This window comes from Pristis pectinata, chromosome 11, assembly GCF_009764475.1.
Source record: "Pristis pectinata isolate sPriPec2 chromosome 11, sPriPec2.1.pri, whole genome shotgun sequence".
NCBI lineage: Eukaryota > Metazoa > Chordata > Chondrichthyes > Rhinopristiformes > Pristidae > Pristis > Pristis pectinata.
In genome coordinates this window covers 24407831-24431407 of record NC_067415.1, presented here as the reverse complement: position 1 = coordinate 24431407, position 23577 = coordinate 24407831, and the positions used below count along the sequence as shown (strand labels likewise).

Genomic DNA, 23577 nt, shown 5'->3' with positions numbered 1-23577 from the left:
AGATCCCTCTGTACATCAATGCTCCTAAGGGTCCTGCCATTTACTGTATACTTTCCTCTTACATTTGACCTCCCAGAGTGCAACACCTCACACTTGTCCAGATTAAACTCCATCTGCCATTTCTTTGCCCTCATTTCCAACTGGTCTATATCCTGCTGAATCCTTTGGTAACCTTCCTCACTATCCACAACTCTGTAAATTTTTATGTCACCAGCAAGCTTACTAATTAGCCCACCTACATTTTCATCTAAATCATTGATATATATCACAAACAACAGAAGTCCCAGCACTGATCCTTGTGGAGCACCACTGGTCACAGACTCCAATGAGAATAAAACACCTCCAATATTACAGTCTTTCTTCTATGGCCAAGCCAATTTTGAATCCAGTCTACCACGTCTTCATGGATCCCATGTGCCTTAACCTTCTGAATCAGCCTACCACGAGGGACCTTGTTGAAAGCTTTACTAAAGTCCATATCCACAACATCCATGGTTCAAACTGAATTATGCCAATTATTAAATGGTATCTAATAGACCACAGAGCCTTTATTCAATCACAAAAATATTGAAGAGTGTATGTACAAATGTACCTTTTTATAAGCAAGTTCAATGTTATCAGGGCACGAACATGAAACCCAGCCCTTAAACTTCTCCCTGGCTTCTTTCTGAAGGTTCTGGATAAGATTCTCCAGGTACGTCTGATAGTTTGCTCCCTCATCTTCTAGTTGCTTCCCGAGTTCCTCCAGTGTCAAGGGATGGGCATCAGCTTCAATGTAGGAGTTCCGTGATTGTGTCATCATATCTTGAGGGATCTATTCCAAGAAGATAGGTAACTGGATAAAAAAATGTTTTCCCCACCCACAGTTGCTGCACTGTGTAAGAGTGTATGTTTAAATGAGATTAACTCTCATTATTCTTAACTCAAGAGAGTAAGGACCTAGTCTGTTTAATCTGTCATCAAAGTATAAGATCACTAACCCAATAATCAATCTGGTGAACCTTTATTTATACCCTCTTTATTGCAAGTGTATCCTTCCTTAGGCAGGGAGAACAGATCTATACACAATATTCCAGTTACTGTTTCACCAGGGGTCTACATAACTGGATCAAGATGTATTCACATCCTCTTGCAATATATCACTTACCTTCCCAAATTCATATTGAACCTGCATAATAACATTCAATGATTTGTGCATAATGATATCCAAGCCCCTCTGATCTCTTTCCATTCAAAAAATATTCTACATTTCTACCTGTTATGCTTCCTCTAATTCCATATGCCATAATCTTTTCTAGTTGTCTTATTTACAAAATCTTGCTAATGAGCATTTAAAATCCATTGCATTATCACTGCCTCACAGAGCTCGATGCCATTGGCTGAGATCTGCCAACAATTAAAGGTTATTAAAGTATTATGAATATTTGCACTATTTTTTTTACTTTTAAGTGAATAATGAAGGTCATGCAATGGTGTACAACTATTATCAAATATATTCCCTAAATTGTCATAGATTTAAAATGACTCACCTGGAAAATGATGTTGCACTCTGTGATCATCTGAGCCAACCCCTGAGTTGCTGCTAAGTTTTCATTCAAATCTTTCTGATCAGGTTTTCCTGATGCATACTTGCGATGCATTACCCTATTACAATTAAACAGAGAAAAGTCTGCATCAATCAATGATAAACTGAAAAGATTAGACACGTACAAAGAACCCTTAAAATATTGTTTGCCCATTAAGAGGTTTCTGTTTTCCACTTGTTAAGTCTCTCAGACAGCCTCTGCTAAGACATACTCATTAGCTAATTGTGCAGAATGATTTATGGTGTCAGGCTCTACTAAAGTATTAAAGTTCCTCAAGGCATGAAGACAACAATGCTATTTTATATCCCAGGTCATAAAATAAATTACAAAGGTTCCAATTCATGGCTACTAGTTCCAAGAGATTATATGTTAATTTACCCTGATAAGCATCTTCCTCCAACCTGCTTATTTGCCTGTGAAGGGAATAAGAATGGGCAAAACATCCCAAGATAATTAGACTGATGTGAAATGTAGTTTTATCCTCCAAAAGCTAATTGTATGAAAATTCTACAACAACAATTTGTTACAACAGCTTGCATGAATGCACCTATATAATTTTGTTGTTTTCCCCAGAAAACTAATATACTTAGTTCATTGAACATGTAATCATTGTAATCAATGCAAAACATCAAGTTGGCTCAGGTTTAAGTTTTAATTATTTTTCTTGTGAATAACCTAATGCACGTCTACTGTCTTTTATGAATTAATGACTTTTGGAAATTGAAAGATCCACAGTATTCATTATGATTCAATTGCTCAAGCCAGTCATTTTATCAATGTTCACATGTTCTTAAACAGGAGAAGACTAGCTGAGGGTTTGGGATGGGGAGCTTTCAATAACTAACAGCAAGGGAATACTGAGAAATAATAGAAGCTTCACACAATAAATTATTGGAGAATGAATGCTTTGCCACAGGTAGCTATTAAGGTAGAAATGATCATGCCCTTTCAAGGAAAATTTATGAATATTTCAAAAATATGAAGAAATAACATTACAGCTTAGAACACAGCTGTGTAATTAGCTTGGCTCACTTTAGCGAAGCGGTAGCCCCAGGTACATAGACCTGTACATTGTACACCACCATAGTTCTAATCAGATCAGGTTTTTGCATTCTGATTTTAAAAATATATATACAGATATAGCATTGATAATGTAATCTAAATTGAGTCAGAATATGGTATGGTACAACCTTGTTTACCTTCAAAATTAACTAAAGGCCTTTTATTAACTATATGGCCTAGAAATTCTTGCACATTAAAACCACCAATACATGATACATGAACACTAGGGCCTTTCTTCTACTGGCCCTGCCAAAGCCAGTGCAGAGAGGTTCCTCTCACAGGTCATGGAAAGTGGAAGCACGGTGGAGGTGGGGTGTTGAAGATTGATGTATGACTGTTGGAGGTCTATGAAGGGGTTGAATGGGCGAACATTTAATGTCAAGATGGGAGCACATTGAGGGTGGGAGTAAACACCCCAGAAACTTACCTCCCGGAGGATCCAACTGTCTAACACCCAAATAATGTGGAACTTCAATTGTCTGTTTAAGGCCTGCTTCTGTGTGAGTTGCTTATGCTGCTCACAGGCAATGCATGCTTAATGAATTTAGTACAAGTGGCATTCAAAACAGGCATTACATCCCATTTGACATCACTGTTCATGCCTGGTGACCCCTATGCCAAACTCATCATGTACATGAAAGACGTGGAAGTTTAGAGACCCTGCAATCCTTGCACAGAAGGACTTGATCAGATTGTTGCTTAAATTCCTCTGTGAAGCTCACAAAAATGTTGCACTGTTGCTATCCAGGCCTCAGTGTTTTAAAATGCTGTTAGTAAACCTCTAAAAAAAATTACTACTATACACCAAAGCATCAGAATGCCTAAATTCAGATTTTACTTGTGGTATCTAGGATGCAAGATGCCTACCTTGGTGAGGAGGATCCTTTCTTAATCAAGTTCAGGTGGAAGAGGGAAGGTGCAAGGCAGACAGCAAGGTTCATGGCAGTCATTTGATTTTCTGTTACGGAAGTCACGTCACTAAGGAAACAAAGAAGTGTTTGCAGGACCTCACGATTTTCATCTGACATCAGCATGCTGGCTGCCTGCACTGCCTGCAAGCGTTGCTCTTTGGGAACATCTGCATATCAGAGGCCAACAGTCATTGTTAGAGAACACTTAAAAAATAAGAAATTACCATCTACTTTATGGCACAGTTTTAGAAGCACACAGATGTAGGGGATTGCCTCAATCATTTCTAAATCTAGGGTTAAGCCTTTTATGAAAGGATTACATTAATGTGATGTATAGGTTGGATAGGTTTTGCAGCCAATGTTTGATTGTCTACGAATACTCTGCTACCTCCACAATGGCTGCATCTGTTATCTCCCTGTGCCATTAATAATACGAGGCCTACGTAAGTTGAATCTGGATAATGATGTAAACGAAGATGGACAGCACATTCTTCACTTTTGGAGATCAGGATGGAGAAGTACAGAGGGTTTTGTTGACTGGCATTCACTTGGTGGAAGCAGAGATAATGATGTAAAATTTCACCATACTGTTCAAGAGAAGTGGCGCAGACCTATACACTGACCACATCGCCAGCACTCAGTAAAAATTAACGCACTACTTCAGAGTCTGGGTAAAACATATTCAAAAAGAACTAATAAATTAAATTTTAATAAATACAAAATTCTGACAATTATTGTTCCCATCACTCAGCCACTCACATTGGGTAACCTTGATTGTCTACCAGTTTGCCACTTCAACTGACTGGATTTGTATTTCTGTGCAAGCTAATGGAGATACCAGGCTGGAAAGAAGAATACATCAATAAATTGACCCCCTCCCTACACCTCCCTCTTCTTCTCTCTGTGTATTTTCTGCTCATATCTCTTCTGCCATTTTATCTTATCATCCCTGGTGAGGGATGATAAATGGTCCCTGGTGAGGGATCATTTATCTAACCATTCTTTGCCCTTTTCGATTTCCAAGTATCTCTTTACTTCTTGCTTCACTAACAGTAATAACTTTTAACTACCACCATAGTCTGTAGTTTTACCCATTAGGTGAGGATGCGGAAGTTAGATAAACACATTTCTTTGTTTTTTCTTACAACATTGAGAGGCCATTTGGCCCTTCAAGTCTATGCCGGTTCTCAAGAACATTCCCATTAGTCCCATTTCCTCGCTTATTCTGTAACCTGTTCTCTCCCATGTCCAACAACTCTCCCCCATTCTCCTGCTTTCAATATACACTGTAGGAAAATTACAATAGCCAATTAATCTTCCAGCACAAACCAAAGAATCCAAGAGAAACCCACAGTGTCATAGGGTGAATATGCAAACTCCACACATACAACACCTGAAGTCAGGATGAACCAGGTTGCTGGAACTGTGCAAAGGAAGCAACAACTGCTCATATATGAGGGAGTAGGCTATGCAAACAGCATTAGGTGGAAAGATAAAATGGATACTCATGTGGAATATAAACACATGAATCAAATATGGCAAGTGACCTGCAAGTGCCCAGTACATGCTGTGTAATTTCCATCAATTCTCTGTCTCAAGTTAAAAACTTCAAAATCATCAGCACATTAACGACTGAAGTAATGATTCCACACAATTGGTACTTCATGCATTTGGATTAAATTCTTAAGAAGGCCACTTCAGTTCTTTTTTTTGTATTAGAACAGAAGTAGAAAAAGATTTATTCCAAATCCATTTGATTTGGTCTTTGTGAAAAGTTTGCAATTCTGCCTGCAACATTCTAGTCAACAAATGAATGTTTTATTACTTTATCTTATTCCTCCTCAAAGTACATCGGACCTATTGTAAATGAATATGAAATAATATTTAAGCTCCAATCAAAAGACAAAGGCAAGAAAGCTTGATTAACCATTGTAATCAAAATGTACAATGGATAATGGGATGCTTACATTGATAGATATGAAGAAAGGTTTCCCCTAGTTTGCTGGTCAGGAGAGGATCAGGAAGATCCCGAAAGAACTGCTTCAGCATGTCAGCGACATCATATGGGCACTGATCTTCATAACTAACATTATCTGGGGAAGCCTCATTCATCTGTCGAAGTGCCTGAATTCGGGATTTGGCTCCAGACTTCCTAAAAAGACCCACCTAGAAGGACATAAACATATTAGATTGAAGGTAAAGAAAAGTACTGCTGATCTTCTGCAAGGCATTAGTAAAACTGACCAGTAGTTAGAAACTAATACAAGGTCACGTGCTTAATTATCAAATCCACATGGCGTATTATTAAATTCCACATTCTCCATCTGAAGGATCTGTTCACTGGAAATTCAAAAAAACCTCACATAATTAGAAAAATATACAACCTTTTGTGTAAAGTGAGAAATTTAAGATTAACAACAATAGAATTATGTCTGTGCAACTAAATAAATTCTATTGTATGACAAAATACATAAATATTTCCATAGTCTTCAAAATGAAAAATCCTCTTTTTTTAAATTAAAGAACATTTCTGCTTTGATCACCAACTATGCAGCCTCTCCCTGAAGAAAATCCTTAAGTGAGTGGAGGGTGGTTAAAGTCCTCACTATGGGCATGAACCAGTATTGCTTTGAGCCAATTCAGCTAACCAACTAGACCAAGCATTAGTTATTTAGTCATTTTTTGGGATGTGAGCATCGTTGGCAAGGCCAGCGTTTGATGCCTATCCGTAATTGTCCTTGAGAAGATGGTAGTGAGCCATCTTTTTGAACTGTTGGTGAAGATGAAGGTGCTCCAACTGTGCTGTTGGGTAGGGAGTTCCAGGGTTTAGATCAAGCAATGAAAGGGTCAGGAGACAGGTGTCAAAAAAGTGATTGACATGGAAAGCAACTTGCAGTGGTGATGGTCCCATGAATCTGCTGCCCTTGTCCGTCTTGACAGAGGTCGTGGGTTTGGGAGGTACTATCAATTTAGCCTAGGTGAGTAACTGCAGCCTATTTTGTAGATGGCAGCCACTGTATACTGGTATACTGGAAACAATAAGTGTTTAGGGTGGTGAAATGTGCCAGTTAAGCAGGTTGCTTTCTCTTGTATGGTGTCAAAATCTCTTGGTATTTATTGGAGCTGCATTCTTCCATGTGACTGAGGAGTACTCCTGCCTTGTGCCCTGGAGATACAATAATGATCTGAGGTGTCAGGTGGTGATTTGATCACTGCAGTACACCCAGCCTGTTCTTCAGATCACAACTTGTATGCGGCTGGTTCAGGTGAGTTTCTGATCAGCAATGAATCCCAACACATTGATGGCAATGGACGCTGCTATGATAATGCTGTTGAGTATCAAGGCTAGGTTGTCAGACTAAATGATGCATTGGTGTCAAGGAGAGCACTCATACCTTATCTTTAGAATGAAGGTCTTTAGACCATGTTTAGATCAAGGCTGATAAGAGTCTGTAGTTGAGTGCAACCCAAACTGGGCATTGCTAAGGAAATTATTGGTAAGTACCACTTGACAACAATTTTGCAAATACCTTCCACCACTAGTGTCTTAATATAGAATATTAAGTACATTATCTGAACATAGCCATAGATATGAGAGACTTCCACAATGTTCAAAGCAGGCTGAATTTTTAATAGCATCAGAATATCATATACAGTACAGAAACACATCCAATGGCCCATCATTACATGCTACCCTTTTTGCCCACATTAGGACTGGCTTCTTCCATTTCTTACCTATTTAAAGTGCCTGTCCAAATTTCCTTTAAAATAATGATTGTATGCGACTCCACCACCTCCTCTGGTAGTGAATTCCAGATATCAACTACTCTCTGTGTAAAAAAAGAACTTTCCCCTCAAATCCCCTTTAAAACTTGTTCCCCTCACCTTAAACCTATACCCTCTTGTTTTTGAGACCCCTACTGCTGGAGAAAGATTCTATCTATCCCTCTTATAATTTTATATACCTCTATCATGTCACTCCTCAGCTTCTTCACTCCAGGGAAAACAAACCCAGTCCATCCAATCTCTTCCCATAACTGAAGTCCTCCAACTCAGGTAGCAGCCTGGTGATCCTCCTCTGCACTCTCTCCAGCACAACCACAGCCTTCTTATAGTGTGGTGACCAGAACTGCACACAATACTCCAAGCGCTGTCCAACCAGTCCCAACTTATTGTATTCTATACCCCAACCTGTGAAGGCAAGCATGCCATATGCCTTCTTCATCACCCTACCTATCTGCTTCTCCACTTTTACGGAACAATGGACATGAACCCCAAAGTCCTTCTGTTCTTCAACAATCCTTAGCACCCTGCCATTCACTGTACGTGTCCTACCACTATTTGATTTCCCAAATGCATCACCTCACACTTGTCAGAGTTATTTTCTATCTGCCAATGCTCCACTCAACTTTCCATCTGATTTATATCCTTCGACAACCTTCCTCGCTATGCACAACACCACCAATTTTCACGTCATCTGTAAATTTGTTCGTCATTCCTCCTACATTCACATCTACATTGGTAATATATATCACTAAAAACCTTGGTCCTAGCATCAATCCCTGCGGCACACCACTAGTCACAGACTTCCAATCAGAAAAGCAACCTATGAATGCCGCCCTCTGCTTCCTAACACCAAGCCAGTTTTGGATCCAATTAGCTAGCTAGCCTTGGATCCCATGTGCCTTAAACCTCTGGATCAGCCTATCATGTGGCACCTTGTCAAATGCCTTGCTAAAGTCCATATAGACAATGTCTATTGTCCTGCCTTCATCAATCTTCTTAGTTAACTCTTAGTTCTTGTATCATGTCTAAGTGGGCCACTGGATCCAATTTATCTGACAATATTGGCTTTACAAACTAATCTCTGAGCCATTTAAAGTTAATACTACATTTAATGTTCAACATACTTTGCTTGTAGATACTCCTATAGGATGCAGATCAAAAAACTCAATCTTTTGAACTTTACACAACATTATTAGTTGCTCAATGCCATGTCCTCTTTTAGATAAACTAATATTTTCTTTTGTACATTGCCAATCAAACAAGTTTAATTTTTATTTTAATTAAAAATGTGAGAAAAAAATCATGATAGGCAGTTACCTTTGTGATTATTAGCAAATTGGTTATTGGATATCATATGAAAACTGACAAAAATCAGCTCCTATAACATTGGATAAGTATAAATTACAATGTTCAAACAAGTAAAATGTGACGATTAACTAAAGTTGTCGTCGTCATTGATAAAAGGAATATGATCTAATCTGTTTCAGTGTATTCATTCAAGTACCTGATCTAGACATTGGCTCCTGAGATAGCGCATGGCTTGCTGAATGCTCTGAGGGAGGGGCTGTCCCGTCCTCTGTACATGAACTATCAAAGGCACACCAAAGACATTCTTGTCTTTGTAGTCTGGCACTTTCATCCTCTTCATGAATTTTGGCACTGACCTGCAAGAAACCATTGCAAGTTACTTGAACAAGGAGACGTGACTGCCCTAAGTACCAACATGACATCCTTTACACTGCAGAGTTCACACAGGAAAACAATACACAACTGTGAAGTTGCTTTTAAAACTAATGTCAAACCAAGCTACTTCCATTAAGTATAATGAATGCACAATTTCATTTTGCTTAAAGCATTTCCTAGCCAACTGTGGTTGTCAAGGCTACCTAAAGTACTTTGAAAGTGCTTAATTCAAAAGTGTACTGTGTATAAAATTCCTTTCAAATTCAGCACCAGATTGCTATTACCAATCATGAAAAGTTGATCAGACTGCGTATTCATCGAAACATCCATGAAATGTTATAAAAAATTGTCCAAAATAAAAAGAGTAACAAAAAAAGGTGATTGTTGCACTGGCACAAATCCATAGCATAAATGGCTGCTCAAACAGAAACAGCAATAGGCTTTCAGCCCCTCAACTCTGTTGTTCCAGTCAATTAAATCATGCCTGATCTGCACCTTAATTCTATTTACCTGCCTTCCTTCTGTAATTCTAATTTCCTCACCTAACAAAAAACTATAATTCCCAGGTTGCTGAGGAGGGAGTTGCAGATTTTCACATGGTGTAAAGAAGTACATGCTTCCTGACACTATACCTAAACTGCCTAGTTCTATGTCCCTCACCACCACAGTCTTGTGTGTATTGTTCTATAGCTCATGTAACCTAGCTGTTATGTGCAATGGTTATTTAAAAGTTAGTTGGGTCACTATTACCTTAAGAAGCTTTAGCACATGATTAACGTGACAACATTGTGTGTTCAAAAATCAAAAAATTGCAGATGCTGGAAATTTAAGGAACATTGTGTACACCATGCTTCAATTCAGAGAGTCCACTGCAACAATAAAGATTGGTTTCCTTGATGTTCCAAGTCCAGGTTAAGGTTAAAGTACAGTTAGAAGAACCCAGTACATCATAACAATCACATTCCCATGCCCTAGTATCAAAAGAAAGCAAAGTCCCTTCATTGTTTCTTTTTGTTTTTCAAGTACTTTTTTTAAAGTAAATGTTACATTTGATCTTTGCTGCATTGTTATTAACTTTGTCATATATGCCATGTGGTCAATGTCAATGTACTGTTGAAATACTATTTAATATCTCTTCAGTAATCACTACAATTTTTCACTAGAAATTAGAGGCTATTGCTTCTTAACTGGAGTACACTTCATATATCGAAACAAAGCAAGATCCAGATGCACATCAATCTACTCTTTCTGATACTGTAAGGTTTCTTGCACACAAACCAATCTTTCTGAAAATGGTGTCACCAGTAAGAGAAAATGATTGCTGCATGCCTCGTGGTTTCTGTGCATCACTTGCACGGAGGATCAAGCTACAACTTCCCAAAGCAGCTGTGTGCACATCATGCTGCTGATCACATCTAACAATCAGTTTTCACATAAACGTATTATTTTTGCCTAGGACGAGAACTGGTTCCACTCCACAAATGAATTTTAAGGTCACAGCCCTCTTATTTCTAAGATCAGAGTTACTATCTCAGGCATGACCAATAAATAGTTTCCAATTAGTTTAACGGTGATTACTACTTTCTTTTTTCTTCATTTTATGAAGATCTCCTTTCTGTACGGTATGTGCACCATGAAATTGGCTTTGATTGTTTTAATTCATTTTATACAGATACAACTGTCTGGAACCAAACTTGGCACTCAAACAAATGCACATTAAGTTCAGGAGAGACACTATAGTATTCCTCTGCGCACAAAGTGGCACAGAATTTGGGCCTGAGATCGTACTGCATTGAGGAGAAACCGAGGTTGCACCTAAAAACTTGCTTCAAGTGAAGGATGAAAATAAAAAACTGCAGATGCTGGAAGTCTGAAATGTTAATTTCCCCTCCTCCCTCCAGATCACCTTCTCCAATGTTTCTTGCTTTATTGTCTCCTTTGGTTTCTATGGTAACTGAAAACTCACCAGGTCCAGCCATGTTTGTTAGACATGGAATATTTCTCCATTATAGCAGTGAGGCGAAGGAGAGAGAACTTCTGCAGCAGATTGAGCTGAGCTGCTGACTGGTTGCTGATCTGCAGTGAGGCTAAAGTGAAACTGAGTCGATGTGAGATCTGGAAACTGTGCCATCGCAACCTCTGATGCCTGTGAAAATTATTAAACCAGACGATGCATGAAATTTAGATACTGGATTGAATAAAAAAGTCTAATTATTAACCATAAGCAGCAACTTAGAGCTGATTAATAAAATATTACTTTGTCATTAAGGTTCCACTGCAGATGTAATGTAGCATTCAAACATTTGGCTCTGCCAAGATAAACAACAGGTAACACATTCTGGAACTTTGGAGTGTCTACTACATTGCTCTTTCTGTGTTCTTGGTGCAGATGCAGTACAACATCACTTCCAAAGCAATGAGGTACACTGAAACAGGTGTGAGGTGTTCACCTTGAATTCTGTCCCGTTGCTTGAATTGGGAAGAGGAACACCTAGGTCTACAACAGCAGCCAAACTGAGGGTGCAAGTTGAAGGGTGTACAAAATTTAGAAGACAATGCCCTCCAATAAATCTATAACTGAACTATGGTGATCTAATTCATTGTGAGGAACAAGCTGAAAAGTCAGAAGCATATCTCAATTTTTAGAAATTACTCCTCTTCAACCACAAAATATTGCACCTGAAGATAAATGCAAACATTCATCTTTCATTGCATGTTGGTTCTGGATTTCTCCTTGACAGATTCTCCACTCTCCAAATGTCAACCTGACAAAAGAGTTGTTTGTCAAGGTTTCAGTTACGTATACCATCTCCTTCCTTCAGTTTAATAGTTTTATTTCTGAATCAATAGTGTTCCCCAGAAGTGAAATAAAGGAGCCTAAAAAGTTGTTGAGTACTAAATTTTAATTACCTGCATATCTTAAGCAAACGAGTAAGGATTTGATTCTATTTTATTGAGATGAGTTCCATTGAATGTGACAAGAAATTGGATCCATTTGTACCTATTTATATGTAAATCATGCATAAACAGAGTTTATTTCTGTTTTGAAGTGATTGTGTTGTTGTTCCTGTTGAAGTTCTACCCTTCAGGAAATTAGAAATTGGACCAGACATTTCCTGGTATCATACACCCACCATTTCATTTCCCCATCCTATTTTGTGCACATGATAAAGTCATTAAGAACTCTCAAAAAAAAAGAGATCACCATGCTAAAAGTAGTGAACTCTGCATGAATTAAAGTGATCATCCCTGGGACATAATCTTATACATAAGAAAAGCATCCTCTGTCATTTCTGTTATAAAAAAATCAATGCCAGTCTGTCTCCCTGAAATGGTAAGTTTACTCCACAGACTCTTTGGTCTGTGGATGTGACACAGCAGCTACTGATTGCAGGGACTTGGAACAATCTGTGATCACAGGACAGTACTAGACCATCACTCTACATTTGATGGTGGGTGGTCTATCCCAGGAAATGATGCAGTGTCAACCAATCGCCACCACCACCACTTTTGCCCCCCATAAGCCCCATTCTCCCGGGAGAGATCTCTTTAAATGTGCTGACCCACTTCCCATGGGTCAATGAGCAAATGATGCATCAGCTGCCTGTGTAGACTGTAGCTACTGCATGTGAAACTTGCAGAGCAGTTTTTAATGTTCATTAAAGGGGAGCAAGCTACCTTAACAATTTCCTAAAGCAAGAATATCCCAACATTGTGATTTTTTTAAGACTTCCACTATGGCATTAGCACCACACATAGAGCACCAACTACAACTAAAATCCAATTTCTGGGCACTAGTATTTTATTATGCTAATTGTATTCATCTTTGAAATACTACAAAATAAACAACCAAATCCACCAGTCATTAAGGGCAACACTATTTTTACACCCCACACAATTTAATTCTCTATTTAAATTAATTGTTCGAGGCAACACCAGCAAAGCTGAGACCACGGATTTCTCCTCCCATTGAATTTGGTTTAAATGAAACCCAGTATTTTACCTTTTTCTTAAGAGACTGAATTTGATTTTAATATCACAAATGAAGCACTAGGGAGATGAAGCAATCAATTATTACCTTTATTGACATTTTAATTGAATGTCTAACTGAACCCATATGATTCAACCATCATTCCTGCAGGTCTAAAGTTTATTATCCAAATGAAAATAGAGCTTCAGTCTTTTAAATTCCAATTCCCAGGAGACATGCTATTCTCATTCCTATTAAGGAAAGTCTATCAATACTAATTTAAATAGACTGAGAATCATTATCTCCTTCAGAATATATTCCCTGCTACACCCAGCAATCACAACCATTTTGATGAGTTTCAGTTGAAGTGCAACATGGTCCAAGTTACCACTTGAAAGAGGAGATTAAGTGAATGTTTTAGGGAACAAAACGGTGGAGGCTACCCCATTCTCATTTTAACTAGGGCTGCTTTTCATTGGATGACACTTCCAAAATGTCAATAAATTAATTGACCCTTACTCTTCTTTGGGACTTATTTTCCATTTGTTCACTTTTTAGGCCAGTATAAATGAGCTTATTTTGGCTACCAACCTGCTAGGTCTGGTTAAAGATGCACCAACTCCAGAATCTCTCCGATCTCTCATTCCCACTGCTTCAGACTCATTGAGGGAATGCCCATCTCGATCAAGGTCACTGGGAGTAATCTGACCATCTGACATAGAATGTCTTTCAAAGTCAAGCATCAAATGATTGGATGAGTTGAACTGTCGTTCACAGACTGAGAGTTCATCATCCTGTATTTCAGGCAAAACATTTCTTGACCAATGGTTCACAATCTGCTGCAGTCCATTCACATGTTGCAAAATATCATCCAAGTGAGGAAAAATATCTTCTTTCTCCAAATCCATTAAATCCCCAGTACTGGCATATAAATGGGATCCAGGCACATTGTCATAAATACTAATTCTGCTTCCCCTTGGGTAACAGCTCTTGGGCTTGGTCATGCTGCACTTCTGTTTACCTAGAGAGATACTCCCAGTCCGCCAGTTTACAGGACTGCATTTGTCAGAAGGGGAAAGGCTTTCAATGGAAAGTGCCTTTGGAAAGGTTCCTGGTTTGTGATCCTTTGGAATGTGAACAACAAGGTTTTCCTGGGAACAAAATTCATTCCTACGATTTTGATCAGCCACTTGCTTCATTGTTGTTCCTGACATGATGTCTACATCCTCGAGATACATGCCACTCCGCTTGCTGGCAAAGCGTCTTTTCCTTGATTTTAAGCTTGGTGTACTTACCGCACTACCACTGTTTTCTGAGTGGCTATCGCTACTAGACTGAGTAGATGAAGAAAATCCACTCTTGGTTGAATCCTTTGCTAAACTATTAAGATTTCCATTGACTATCTCCACACAACGCATGGTCTTCAGCGACTCTGGTTCCTGTTGAAGTACAGGCGAACTAATAACCAAAGCTCCAGATCGCATCGATCCCTTTAACTTATGAGAAGCTCTTGGTCTTAATGTTTCCATACGCTTTAGTAGATTCCTAGCTTTCACTCTTGCATTCTTTTCGGTTTTCACACCAAAGTTGCAGTTCGTAATGTCTTTTGCGGTCTGTGGGAATGAACTATTCAGTGAGATGGAGCCTGGCATTACTGTGGTTTCAGCGCAGTTCCGTACAGAACTTTCTGGGTGTTCTGTGGTTGCACTGTTTGTTTCGACAGTTCTACCAGCCAAGCTTCTGTTGTCACTTCCTCCACTACTTTCACTGTGAATGGAGGAGACCTCAGGTTCGCTAAGATCAGTAAGCACGCTCTCACTGCTAGTTGTATTTTTTAGTTTCATGCTTCCTGTAGATGTGCGGCCATCTTGCCTGGGAAACAGTACATCTATGTCGCCTAGTCTTGACCATCTCTTGCTACTTCTTTGAAAGGTCCATTTGTCACTAATTGCACACAAGTCCTCTTCATCGGAGTCTTCACTCTGAAACATCAGTGCAAATTATGAATATTATTTTTCCTTCAATTAAGTGACAAGATTTTGCAAGATAAACATACTCTCTGAGGTTTGTTCAGTTGTTGTGCATACAGGAAGCCGAGATAAAAAAATGTCTTATGAAACAACATGAAATAATGAACCAACTATTAACTATTACAAATAGTAATTTTAAGGTCTTTGCACTGTACTGCTGCTGCAAAACAATAAATTTCATGTCATACAAGTCGGTGACAATAAACCTGATTCTGATACAACTTGCCTAAAGTCTTTAGGTCCTATTGGGTTTGATGGTTGAAGTGACTCCATTTAGATAACCCTTCATTAGATCTGTAAACTTTTACTGCACGTATAATTCCACGATAATCAAAATATTCAATATCTAGAAAACTAAATAAAACAATAAAATTGGGGAAAACTACAAATTTCCCCTCTGTATAATCTTTATTACTGCCTCCTTTTCCCAAAGGTGCAGAGATTAAATGTGGCTCATAGAGGTTAAATGAAATTTGTCATTAACTCTGTGTCAATTTCTTTTTATTACACACTTTGTGCTTCACTGGTAAAACTAATGGTGTCAGCAGACAAAATGGTGGCTACATGCTGACCTGCCTCTTGTGCATTTGGATTTCCATTGAACCCCACCATCCCCATTCCCCACCACCAGTCGATCTTTTTAATGGCTTACACTACAAGCTCTCAGATCATTTTGCTAAAACTCTCTGCAACTCTATTTTTCTCTCCATACTTAATAACACTCCTTAAAATCTAACACTTTGAGCAGGCTTTTAGTCACCTGCCCTGTCATTTCTATATATGGGCAAATATCAAATTTTATCCAATTAATTTCCGTGAAGACATTTAGGACAGTTTACTCTGGTGAAGTTTATTATATAATTGCAAGGAGTTGGATAATTTATCAGTATTGACATGACCCTTCAAAATGCCTTTCAGAAATAGAAGAAGTGTCAATATCCTGGAAGCGTCTTCTTTTGAAAACGCTGTTTAAAGCTTCCTTTTGACAGGAAACAGTGTAAAGATTGCATTGCTCAAGTTCGTCAATAACTGCCTTCTTTTACAGCTAGCTGTTTGATAACAACAACTAAAGTGAAAATTTCTTAACAATGGAATAAAAGTGAATTCCAGAATTGAAGGTCTGCAATAATGTGACTATATACAGACACTTCACTGTTAAACTGGCCCTGCTCAGAATAAATAGGAGGTTGAGGGTGAATAGGGATGCCATGCAAATCCATCCTGTTTAATATTCTATCTTCAATGTTTAAAATTCATTTCTACACTTTTATTTCCTTTTAATAATTAACTTCTTTCCTAGCAAAATTATAACAACAGACTTCTCTTTATGCCTCATCTCTGGGAGGGTGCTACTGATTAGTAACTGGCAGAGGCAAAGAGCAGGAAGGTACCTGGACACCAGAGAGTACGAGCAACTGCAGGCATGATGCTCTCAGTGTGAACTAGAATGTAATGATATCAAGTGTTGCTCAGGTGAGTAAATAATAAAAATCATCAGCAACCTATCTGAAGAAATCTAATTGGATAATGACTTTCACGAAAAGTTTCAGTGAGGTTTGAAAGTATATTCCTACCATTTATACTGTGCCTCCTTATTCCACCTTTCACAGTTGACCATTTGTCATTAACATCACTGTCAATTGTAAAAGTATCAATTAAATCATATTAAATATCCAGACTGTTCTGAGCAGTATAAGCAGCTGTTTGACCCTCTTCTGTTCCATTCACAGCATGCTCTAACATTCTGGTTCTGTTTTTTAAAAAAATACTTCCACAGACTTATCTAATGCCAATGATGTAGGTGAAAGCACGACTCAGTCTGGCAAACCCTGGCTCCCACAGATATTTTCCTTCTTCTACCATTACAGTTCTACCTCTCACATTTCCAGGGCTTGCAATGAATATAGAGTCCAGTTTCATGAAGTACTATGCTGGTGCATTTATAATGGAGTGTCAGACCTCTTAGTTGTGCCTTTCCTTTGTCTATCACAAGGCCACAAGACCTATTGTACCTTCAGTGGAATAATTAATAGGATAGAAGGAGAACACCAATTTTACATTCTGTCAGATGTTATGCACTGTTAAAGTTAGGCAGGATGCAAAAGTGGCTTTGGATCTGACCCCACCCAATCCCCAGCCATCTTGAGTTAAAGATCAGATTTATAACGCTGATCAGCAGCTCTAAAAACAGTAGAAACTGTACTACAAACTCACGAGAAAGAAATGTAATGTTCATGTTATAATTGCAATGCTGCTGAGCAAACACTGCAAAATTGTTGCTGACATCATTCATAAGCACCATAAACCACTTCTAACACTGTAGTACCCAAATGGTTTATTTTAAGACTATTCTCTACAATACCAGACATTGCCTGAAGCTACACATGCCAATAGGAAATTAAATAAGAGACATGTCCTTACTTTTTTCTTGGGAAGGCTGATATCTATTTTCATAGAAGTGCACTTGTTCAATGTATTCAGTCGCCTGGAAATCAACCAAAATCCAATATATTAAAATTCCATTTTCACTGCAATTATCTTCACTCATTAAGTCAAAAGCTGGGACTGAAAAAACATCTCGAGGCAATTAATTGCTATTATTAACTACAAGACATGCTGCTCCATTTCCAAAAAAAATCAAAACGTTGAATTACTGAGGAAAATCTTCAACTGTACTGTAACATTTTAAGCTGTTGACGGATAGAGCACAGATCGCAGGACTGCATAATAAGCCAGTCAGTGGAGACACTGATAAAACATCCTACTTACCATTCTGTTCAGGTACTCTCAGCACCAGCACTGTGGGTGTGGATTTTTCTAGCCTATACCTTCAGCAAATATTGATCAGCTGGTACCTTTACTGCAACTGCAGCTGCTAATGTCAATTGTTCTTCCTGCCAATTGCCTTTCAGAGTGTGTGGTTGCCATGTTCCTACCAAGGTCAGTCCAGTTGATTAACTGAGTGCTAACTGAGAGGCAATGGTCTTTACTGAGCGTGTGATGAACATTAGAAACAATGAACTGATGAGCACCTCCTTTCTAAGCTACTCAGACAGATCAATGTCATCACAAACGCTCTTAGCACCCTATAAAATGCTAATCCATAAAATCAGTATAAACTGCTGACTGGAATTGAATAAACATTGTGGCTGTGTGTAAAACACATCTCCTGAGAACTTATCATGAGGACATTCAGATGTGTTTAATAAAATCATCATATTGAGGTAATTCTCCCAAATTTGGTGAATGTCAAGTGTTTTGAGTCCATATTAAAATAAAAATAAAGCTTTATGTGAAAGGATGGATAAAAAGACAAACGCTTTCTCTCTGTCGCAGATGCCATTATGACTGCTGCGGTGTAGTCTGGTGATCACATCTGTGTGCTGTGTCACATTACAAATGCAAAGACCTGCGAGGGTACACACTAATGAAGGGGGAGCTTGCCTGCTGTGAGCATCAGTCTGCTGTGCAAGGAATCAAACAGGGTGGTGCAGCATGACCATGGGTTATAAACTTGTGCAGCAATGAACTTGAAATCAGAACAAGACAGAAATTTAAACCTGGCTTATTAAAAGCACATGTGCAAACATCAGAAGAGAAAACATTTATTATATTAAAGAGACATCTCTTAATAGAAGATGGTAGTAGAAAAGTAATCATTGAAACAGCAATCACTCATCTGGATTGACATTCAATCTCCAGTTTAAATCGATAATCTCTAATGATGGGCATTACTCTGGAAAAATAAGCTTAATGTTAAATGACTGCCAATCTGGGGTAGAAATTGATTTGATATGCACTGACCTGCCTTTCCCTTCCTGGGGAACCACCTTATAAGGGCATTTCAATAATAAAGAACTGAAGACAGATAAGATGTTTGCACAAGAGTAACTGTAGATATTCATAATTCATGTACCATTCATTAAATGAAGACTGCTGTATTCTGGAATAGTGATGTAAAATGCTTTGCTTTGGTGCTATTGTGCTGTAGGCCTCCATAGTCCTGTGCCAGGAACACCAATGAAATTGCCCTGATTGAGGCTGTTGATCCAGCACATTAGTACACAACATGCATTGTGGGGCTTCAGCTGGTGGTGGGCTGTGTGCACTCGCTGCTCCTATAGGTGCACTGACACAGTCATGACCTGCTCCCTGAAGCTGGCTCCCAGAGAGACCCTGCAATGCAAAGGGTTTTCCTGCTAAAAATGAAACTCTGTTCCCAAAATTGCTTTGAGAGGTGGCTAAGTCATACCCCACACTTACTGGTTATCAAAATTGTCAAGACTTTGAATGTCTACGAGTACCACAAACCTATTCGAAACCTATTTAAAATATATTTCACATTAAAACTAATCAATAAAACTGGGAACAATTAAAACATTTAAACTAACAATTAAATAAAGTTTAAGTTAATTCAATTCGACCATAGAACCATAAGATATAGAAGCCAAATTAGGCCATTCAGCCCATAGAGTCTGCTCTACCATTCAATTATGGTTGACTTTTTTCTCTCAACCCCATTCACTGGCCTTCTCCCTGTAACCCTTAACCCCCTTACCAGTCAAGAACCTATCAATCTCTGTCTTAATTACACCCAATGACTTGGCCTCCACAGCCTTCCATGGCAATGAATTCCACAGATTCACCACCCTCTGACTGAAGAAATTCCTCCTCATCTCAGTTCTAGAGAGTCGTCCTTTTATTCTGAGTTTGTGCCCTTGGATCCTAGACTCTCCTACAAGTAGAAACATCTTTTCCATGTCCATTCTATCCAGGCCTTTTAGTATACGGTAGGTTTCAATGAGGTCCCCCCTCATCCTTCTGAACTCCATCGAGGACAAGCCCAGGGCCATCAAACGCTCCTCATAGGTTAAGCCTTTCCTTCCCAGGATCATTCTTGTGGACCCCCTCTGGATCTTCTCCAGGGCTAGCTCATCTTTCCTTGGATACGGGGCCCAAAATTGCACATAGTATTCCAAATGCAGAGAGATCAGCGCCTTATAAAGCCTCAGCAGTACATTCTTTTAGTTCACAGGAACCTCATACACCAGATACTTACCACTCTCACCCTGTGCTGTTCCTCTCCATAAGATCAGCACCCCGATTTCCCATCAGAACTGTGGGAAAACTGCAGGATATCGTTGTTCTGCTGAACTCCACGAGAAGTCCAACAACAGTATGCGGTCGGAATAACAGGGATGAGGACTTTGCCAGGGGCCCTCGATAGGACTCCCAATCTGGCCCTCTCCACACATAGTTCATGCACCCCTCACCTTGAAGGTGTGTGCTGGGGTTGTTTGGTGGTCTGGGTGACAAAAGAGGGGTCAGAGGAACATTCCTCCTAATTTGCCACCTTACAGCAGTGCTAAATCATGCTCTTCCGATCCATCATCCACTGCCTTTGTTCAACTTTCTCCATTCTGCAAGAAGCTTCCTCACTCAGATCACCTTTGCAGTGCAAGATTGTAGAGCACACAGCAAACAACAATTAATCCTTACATATTGCAACACAGGTAGCCACATTTAGCTTGTGCCAACTCCCAGCAGAACAATCCCATCAGCACAATTCCCTCTAATCCCAATTCCCTACAATTTATTCTCTCTTACATGGTCACCAATTTCTCTTTTTTGATTTCTTTTGATATCTACCAAGGCAATTTATGGTAGTCAATTAACCTATCAGCAAGCCTTTGGGATGTGCAAGGAAACCCATACATTTCTGAGGACATGCAAACTCCACACAGACAGCACCTGAAGTCGGGATTGAACCCAGGTCCCTGAAGCTGTGAGGCAGCAGCACTAACTGTTGTGCCATTGTGCCACCTCAGGACATTCTGATCTCGTCTGAACTCAACAATTTCATCAGACCTATCAAGATAGTGAACCTGTCACTTCAGGATGCTAATGGGTTGTCCTCTCTCTGGTCCTTTGTTTTGCCAGAGCCATGAACCATGAGGGGATACTCATTGGTCTGGGTAGAAAGAAGTGGGTTGTCAGAACAGTGAAAATTTCAACCACTACAGGGACACTGGTAAAACCTGCATCACCTACTACCCAAAGGCAAACAGCTTCAACCATAAGCAAACAGAAACCCATTCCTGGTTGTTGGATACATGCAGGGTTATGCGCATGGCCTGTGAGTTGTACAGCACCTACTGGTAATAGACAAGGCAGGTTCTTCCTCCAATCCAACTTTATAGGCAGGTTAGTATCAGCTTTGGCTCAGTGGTAACACTGCCAGAAGGCTGTAGATTCAAGCCCTACTTCAGTGACTTGAGGCTGTATTTCAGACTGACACTCCTGTGGAACACTGCTGGCTGCTGTCTTTCAGATGTTAAATTTTGGCTGTCTTTTCAGGATGTAAAAATACTTGCAGCATCACAGATTAAAGCATGGTAGTTCTTCATTCTGTTGTGTCCAATATTTTACCCTCAATCATTAATGGAAAAATGTGATCTGATCATTTATCTCATCTGTGGGATCTTACTGCACATAAATAAGCTACTGCGTTTACTGACATTACAACAGTGATTAAGTTCTCAATAAACTGGCTGCAGACATCATAACATAGTGGAAACCATAATTTCAATGCTAATCTAGTCTTTTTAAATGAATTAATGTCACATCACAGGTAGCCCATCAGAAATTGCCATGTGCAAAGCAGACCAATTGGAATTGTTAATAACATCAGAAGAATTTCGGAAGAAACCAGAGATTTAACTGTCTGGGTGACCTTGACTTGGTGCAGGTAGTGCCCAGCCTGGCCTGCTGCAGGCCTCTAGCTGATCACAAAGATAAATGATCACATTGCTGATGAGACAGTGTGCACCTCCTTATGCATGCCTCCTCAGTGCAGTTCATACAGGATGTCCTCTTTCTGAAGACATTCTATGCACTTCTCTCCACATGCTCTTGCAAAACTGTAGGTCTTTGTGGCTGCCTTCCTCCTGACTTGCACATTGTGAGATTAACCCACTAGCACTGCACTTGCAGAAACTTTCGGCTCTTCTCTCTTCTCTCCTCTCTCCCACAGTATTTTATAGTTGAAACCAACAACACATCCTGAAAGCACTCTCTCAGTCTAGGTATTCTGATCACAAAACTTATCTTCTGGAAGTAGGGGTTGATTTCAATTGCCCATGTGAAGATTGGCTCTTGACCTTGCCTGCCATGAACCGCAGGGAAGTTTACGAAAGTGATGTCTCAGGTGTCTGTGGAAACCTGTTTGACAAAGGGTCCTAATTCAGGAACAGGACCCTTGTATTTTAATGTTGCCTGTTTTGAGATGGTAGCCATTACCCAATCTAATATGGCGTTGAGCACTCTTGCCTGCAAAACCTAACTATATGGAGAATATCCAAAAACACATAAATTTCTAGCCTTCTTGTCTTTTTTTAAATCATAAGTCTCACCAAGTGAGAAAATGTCCTGAGTATTGATAATTCTGGCAAAGTAACATGTTCATTGTAGGTGATATGATATTTCTGTGTGGAGTTGATTGTTCACTTAGAAATGGAGACTCCATGGTTCAAACATTTTAGAAGCAGACTCACAATTCTAATTGGCAATAATGAATGAAGCTCAATCTGATTCGCACAAATGCTCCTTTCTAAATTAGAGAACAAGAATGTTCTAGAGTACAAGAATGTAGGGATAATTGCTTTGCCCTCCACCAGGAACGTAAGAAGCCTGCATAAGTTACCAATGCTAATGTGAGCTGGTGCACCGAAGAACATATTTGAACAACAATCTTAACACTCTGTAGCTCAGTGTTTTAGAGCAATGGGCCACACTGTCAGACTTGTTTGGATGGTGCAATATTTGTACAGTAATTTACCTTTGGCTGCAGAAAATAAAGCAAGCAGAAGACTTCTATAAACAATCTAGTGCCGAGAATTTCTCAATGGAAAAGGCTGTACATCTGTTGGGGTTGGGAGTCTCGAGGTAAAAAGAAACCCACAGATGCAAGAAATATATGACAGAAGATGCTGGGAATGCACAGCAACAAGCTGGAAGTTATCATTGATGTTGGATTTCTGGAATCTGCTAATCAACCCGCCGTGTTTTTCAAGTCTGTTCTGGTTTCTTTGTAAATGTTACACATTTTTGTTTCACTGCAACAATTCAAAAGCAAACTCACAGTTCATCAGAACTTTTCACTGCTACCTTTCTGCCCAGTGGGGGTCCAACACTGCATTCAGCACCACTGAACACTAGCTGTCATTTGTTACATTTGCACTTGCCATCTATACCTTCTGAGTTCAGCACCAGAAGTTCCAGTTGAATAGCAAGCTAATAAACACAGAATCCTGTCAAATGGCTCTGGGACCTGTGCCAACAGGCAGGGCACTATGTATCTTCCCAAACAAACAGATTGAAGAATTATTAATTGAATTTTGTAGAGTCTAAATGCCAGCAAGAAGATTTTATTCAAGATCAACAAACAATCTGCTGGAGGAACTCAGCAGGTCGAGCAGCATCAACGGGGAAAAAGAACTGTCAATGTTTCGCGTCCTGTGTACGTCAACAACCCCTTCCCCCTCACCACC

At 39.3% G+C, this 23577-nt stretch overlaps 1 protein-coding gene across 9 annotated transcripts in view; it reads right to left on the bottom strand.

Annotated features, from left to right (window-relative positions):
- The window catches only part of LOC127575827 (stAR-related lipid transfer protein 13-like), a 425779-nt gene that overhangs the window by 18452 nt on the left and 383750 nt on the right, over positions 1-23577 (bottom strand). For all 9 annotated transcript variants that reach the window (XM_052025973.1, XM_052025972.1, XM_052025971.1 and 6 more), the window contains 8 exons: positions 17450-17513; positions 13590-14980; positions 10995-11174; positions 8850-9009; positions 5527-5725; positions 3516-3726; positions 1530-1644; positions 593-814 (listed from right to left, as the gene is read on the bottom strand). In XM_052025973.1, coding sequence (XP_051881933.1) covers positions 593-814; positions 1530-1644; positions 3516-3726; positions 5527-5725; positions 8850-9009; positions 10995-11174; positions 13590-14980; positions 17450-17513 — 2542 coding nt within the window. The remainder of the gene's footprint in view (positions 1-592; positions 815-1529; positions 1645-3515; positions 3727-5526; positions 5726-8849; positions 9010-10994; positions 11175-13589; positions 14981-17449; positions 17514-23577) is intronic.